Below are 6000 nucleotides of genomic sequence, written 5' to 3' on the forward strand. Positions count from 1 at the left end.
GGCCTTTATCTGCCATCATGTTTCTGTGTTTCAGAGATTGTTTACAGAACTAAGTTGTTCTCATACAGACAACAAAGTTGCAGTATACTGCGTGAACAGGCATGGGGTATAGGATCCTACCCCTTGGGTCAGGATGGGATAACCCTCAATAAGCACTGGGGATGTGGACAATGGTCTGTCCTTCACAGTATGATCTTACAGGCCACATACCTGGCTGGCAAGTAAAACAGTCCAGTGGACAGACTGAGCAGGGTGATGCAACCCTCACGAATGGTCTCTCAATATGGGCGTAGCCCACAAGATCTTCTGATAGTGGGGCACTCCCTTGGTGGATCTTTCTGCCGTTCCTCTCAACAACAAAGTCCCTCAGTTCTGTTTCAGGCTCTGGTCACGTGATAGACTAGCTTCTAATTTCTTTCTCCTATATGGGGCGAGGGTATTCTGTATACGTTATCCTCCCATATTTCTCATAGAGAAGAGTTTGCTAAAACTCAAGAACCATGGAGATTGGAGTGTTTTCTGACCTTCATCATGCAGAATGAGGGGTCTTTTCTGCACCTCAACCCTGGCCCTCATGGCCTAGATGTTGAAGGTATAGAATTTCAGTCCTGAATCTATCTGAGGGAGTCTCCAAATTCCTTGCTCGCTTCAGAAAAGATTCCACTAAGAGGGTGTTATTCTTTTAAATGGAGGAGTTTGCATCTGGTGTGAGGGCAAGGCCCTAGATCTTCTTACTTGCTCTATGCACAAAACAGCTTGAATACTACTCATCACAACAGAATAGTTCTTCACACACACCCTAAGTTCCTAAGCTAGTGTCAGAGTTCCATCTTAACCAGTCAGTCATTCTGCCAATATTTTTCCAAAAACCTCATGCCCATTCTGGTGAAAGTGTACTGCATACCTTAGACTGTAAGTGAGCCTTAGCCATCTATCTGGAGCGGACTAAAGTCCATAGACAGTCCACCCAGCTTTTTGTTTCTTTGATCCAATCAGGATAGGGGTGGCCATCAGCAAATGCACAATTCACAGTTGGCTAGCAGATTGCATCTCCTTCGCTTATGACAAGGCTGGGCGTGACTCATGGGGGTCATGTCACAGCTCAGTGTTGGAGCCATAGCTACATTGGTAGCCCACGAGATCAGCCTCCACAGAGGACAGATGCAAAGCTGCGATTCATTCTTCAGTCTACACATTCACATCACTACTGCCTTGAGCAGCCAGTTCAGTCATACAGTCCTATGCAGTGACGATCCTAGGTCGGCTGCCACCCGGGGTGGATCGCTGATGCGCAACCAACACACACCACACACCCTCCCCCCACCCCCCCCCCCCGGGGTGGCAGCACGACAGCCCCCCCCCTCCCTGGCACAATGACCCCCCCTCCCCAGGGTTGCATTCATGCTCCCTCTGCCCCTGAACAGTGAAGTAACCTGTACCGGGGCAGAGGGGCAGGGAACCAGCGGAGCCGACAGGTGCGTGGCTGCTCGCAGCACCCCTCCAGCAGCGTGCACCCGAGGCGGACCCGCCCCGCCCTTGGTACACTGCTTAGTTGTCTAGAATCTAATGCCACTCTCCAAGACCCAATTCTGTTCTGTTTCAGGCTACACCTTTACAATAAAGAAAAGTTTTTCTCAATGTGGAAACCAAACGCGTGAAACCATTCTTCCTGAGGAAATATTTCGTAACCTGATACAGTCAATGGTACTAAGCCACGCAGACTACTGCAAGGAATCTATGCGGGTTGCAGGATCAAATCATAAAGAAACTCCAGACCACCCAAAACACAGCAGCTAGGCTCATTTTTGGGGAAAACGCATTTTACAGCGCAAAACCACTCCGAGGAAAAACAGCATTGGCTACCAATCAAAGAAACGTGTTCACTTTCAAAATCTACACGACTGTTCATAAAACTATTTACGGCGATGGCACCGGATACATGGCAGATCTCATTGACCTGCCAACCAGAAACACCGCAAAACCAGCACAATCATACCTAAACCTCCACTACCCAAGCAGTAAAGGACTCAAATACAAATCCACCTATGCATCCAGCTTTTCCTACTCAAGCGCACAACTATGTAACGCACTGCCAAAGGCAGTAAAAACTACGCTCGACCACCTAAAGTTCCGGAAAGTACTAAAACAGACCTGTTCAGAAAGCATACCCCCACCGACCCAACATAAAAAATACCTGGATACCTGCTACACAATGTAACCAAGATTGTAATGACATATCCTAACTCTTCCTCTCCCTCTTTCTCTCTATTTCCCCAAAATGTACCTAACATACGTATACCTCATTTACTACAATCTCAACAGTATTCGTTCTACCTTGTATTTGTTCAGGCTGGAATCGGCTAACGCCGTTAACGGTACTATGTAAGTCATATTGAGCCTGCAAAAGGTGGGAAATGTGGGATACAAATGTAACAAATAAATATATACTTTCAGGCAGTGGGGTGCTGGGTAAATGTTTAACAACAGGCTCTCTCCCCGGTCCCCCTCTGCGCCCCCCCCCCCCAAATTGCAGAGCTGACTATAGCCCGGGAGAGAGCCGGGGGGGGGGGTGGCAATGCATTATCCAGGAAAAAAAATTAAATGATCCAGGTTCCAATCTAATTCATGTTTAATGTGGGATAAAATGCCATAAATAAGTAAATAAATATAAACTTTTAATGTTGAGCACCTGATTCTCAAAGTGAACATACTCCAAACACTATAATGAAAATAAAATGATTTTTTTTCTACCTTTGTTGTCTGGTGACTGTTTTTCTGATCATGCTGGCCCAGTATCCGATTCTGCTGCTATCTGTCCTCTTAACTCCGTTTCCAGGGCTTCCTTTCCATTATTTCTTTCCATTTCTCCTTTCTTCTTCATTTTGGGTCCTCAGCTTCTGCCTATTTTCTTCATCCATGTGCAGTTTTTCTCCTCTCTTCCTTTTCCCTCATCTCTCCTTCCTCACTCTTCTCTCCCCTCCATCCATGTCCAGCATTTCTTTCTCTCCCCTCCTCTCCCCAGCTGCATGCACACCCATGCCCAGCAGTGACCCTTCTTTCCCCTGTCCTCCATCCACCCATGCCCAGCAGTGACCCTTCTTTCCCCTGTCCTCCATCCACCCATGGCCAGCGACCCTTCTTCCCCTGCCCTGCATGCACCCATGTCCAGCAGTGACCCTCCTCTCCCTGCCCTCCATCCACACTTGCCCAGCAGTGACCCTCCTTCCCCTGCCCTCCATCCACACTTGCCCAGCAGTGACCCTCCTCTCCCCTGTCCTCCATCCACCCATGCCCAGCAGTGACCCTTCTCCCCTGTCCTCCATCCACCCATGGCCAGCGACCCTTCTCTCCTGCCCTCCATCCACCCATGTCCAGCAGTGACCCTCCTCCCCCTGCCCTCCATCCACACATGCCCAGCAGTGACCCTTCCCTGTCCTCCATCCACCCATGCCCAGCAGTGACCCTCCTTCCCTGCCCTCCATCCACCCATGCCCAGCAGTGACCCTAATCTCCCTGCCTCCATCCACCCATGCCCACCAGTGACCTCTTTCCCCTGTCCTCCATCCACCCATGGCCAGCGACCCTTCTCTCCCCTGCCTCCATCCACCCATGTCCAGCAGTGACCCTCCTCTCCCTGCCCCCATCCACACTGCCCAGCAGTGACCCTTCTTTCCCCTGTCCTCCATCCACCCATGCCAAGGGACTCCCTCTCTCCCCTGCCACCCCTCCCGTGTTGCTCACCGGCGACTTCTCCTCCCTCCCTGCGGATCCGTTCCTCACCGACCTGTCTCTTCTAATTCTTCGGCGGGGCAGGCAGTCTTGCCTGCCTGCTACCAGCGCTGACTCTCCCTGCGGTTCGCGCTTCAAATGGCCGCCGAGACTTCAGTAGAAGTCTCGCAAGGCCGCCTCTGGAAGTCTCGGCAGCCATTTTTAAAGCGCAAACCGGCAGGGGAGAGTCAGCGCTGGTAGCGGGCAGGCAAGACTGCCTGCCCCGCTGAAGAATTAGAAGAGTCAGGTGAGGGATCGGGCGGGCGGGAGGGAGGAGAGCCGGCTCACAGTGGGAAACAACCGGCTCGCAAGTCGGTACAAAATGTAACAACCGGCTGTGTGAGCGGTGCGAGCCGGCTCCAGCACACCACTGCTTTCAGGTTAATTGAATTCGAGGCCTTGACATTTGAAGTCCCTATTGTCCTCACTTTGTTGATTTCAGTGAGCCTGGTAACTAGGAATTTCCACTTTTGAGAATACCACTGTCCTGCTTGTCCTCGGAGAAAGCGAAGTTACCTGTAGCTGGTTCTCCGAGGACAACAGGTCAAGTATTCTCACACCCTCCCACCTCCCTAGGAGTTGTCATCTTCCGCTATATCATTTGGCTGATGGACCTTCACTCGTGCGTCAAATGGGAAGCCACCCACACGTATGCAGTGGGACACTTCCAAAGCTTTCTTTAACTAATGCTTGCTAGGCAGTGTCCGCACCGGGCTCCATCAGATGACGTCACCCACATGTAAGAATACTTGGCCTGCTATCCTTGGAGAAACCTGCTACAGGCGTGTAACTTCATTTTTTCTGTAGATAACAGGATTGATCACGTTTACAGTTTCATCCACATCCCTGAGAGTTGCATTCCATCCTGGTCTGTGGAAGTAACTGAGGGATAGAGAGCACAAAATTCTGAGCTCTGGGAGAGTTGCATCTTCTCAGAGCCTTCACCCACCTGGGTGCCTGATTAATTCTGTTGTCTTTGGAAACACAGATAAGAAGCAATGCTTTTTGTCTTATTGAAATTCTGATAACACTTTGCTACAGTAAATATCACACATTGGCAAGGAATAAGGAAAATGAACTGAATACGTTTTCCATCTCTTGCGTCTGTGATTGGAAAACATCTCAACTTATAGTCTCATGGTTTTAACATTATAAAACCTCTGGGTTTAATACAAATATTAAATAATTTACAATATTTGTATGTAAATGTAAGCATTATAGATTAATCTAGATACATTGTGGACTGTATTTTCTTTTGCAGGCTGTGACAGGGCATGAAGAATGTGTGGAGGCATTGCTTCAGCATGGTGCTAACTTTCTGTCAGAGACCGCAGAGGTCGGACATCTATACATTTAGCTGCTGCTTGTGGACATATTGGTGTTCTTGGAACCCTTATGCAGACAGCAGCATCTGTAGATATTATTCCTGCTGTAGCAGACAATCATGGATATACATCACTTCACTGGGCATGTTATAATGGTAAGCTTAATATATTAAGCTTATACAGATGCTAATATATTTAGTAGAAAGGAAGTACTTAATTAGCCATCTAAAAATAAATTAAAGAAAAAAAAACTAGGAGCTGGCAAATGTGTTTAAAAATGCAAACTTTGAGGACTTCCATGATTCTTCTAAAAAAAAAGGCCTCTATAGTTCTGAAAGCTTGCATCATTAAACAAATTGGCTTAGAGTATACACCTTTATGCAACTTTATTGTTTTACTGTCAGTTGATTTTATGATACATAAAGTGAGCTTGATAAGTGAGTTAGAGAAATTAACTCTTTAAGTCCAGTCCACTTGAGGTAGTATAGAAATAGTCATGGGTAATTTATCCATGTCTAGTAATCTGTATCACTTATAGGTAGAACTCATGTGTTAAGAACTAGCCCAAGGCTTTGGACATGATAGAGAATGTAGATTAACTTCCTTGCCTTTGTTACTACATATTTTAATCGCTGGTGTATATGTTGGGCTAGAAAATCCATGTCTAGGTATTATAGACCAATTTTGTGGGATGAGATATGGTGCAACTGGACATTCACCCACTACACCCACAATCTAAGTTTGAATCCCCAATAAGTTTCAAGTTCATACTACTACCCCACCGCCGGACAGACCATCTGGGCGTTTACAGGCTAAAAAAGGGATAGCGTTACAGAAAAGACGAACATGGCGAGAGGAAAAGGGGAGAACTACAATTATTATGATAGGACGGGGTTGGGGAGCATAC

The 6000-nt window shown here is 47.5% G+C and overlaps 1 protein-coding gene across 1 annotated transcript in view; it reads left to right on the forward strand.

Moving 5' to 3' along the window:
- Nucleotides 1–5248, forward strand: part of LOC115458763 (serine/threonine-protein phosphatase 6 regulatory ankyrin repeat subunit A) — a gene marked incomplete at its 3' end in the record, with an annotated part of 235790 nt that extends 230542 nt beyond the window's left edge. Inside the window, 1 exon segment of the mRNA XM_030188574.1 lies at nt 5030–5248. Coding sequence (XP_030044434.1) covers nt 5030–5125 — 96 coding nt within the window.
- Between the last annotated feature and the right edge of the window lie 752 nt (nt 5249–6000).

Source organism: Microcaecilia unicolor, unplaced genomic scaffold (assembly GCF_901765095.1).
Source record: "Microcaecilia unicolor unplaced genomic scaffold, aMicUni1.1, whole genome shotgun sequence".
In the NCBI taxonomy this organism is placed as follows: Eukaryota; Metazoa; Chordata; class Amphibia; order Gymnophiona; family Siphonopidae; genus Microcaecilia; species Microcaecilia unicolor.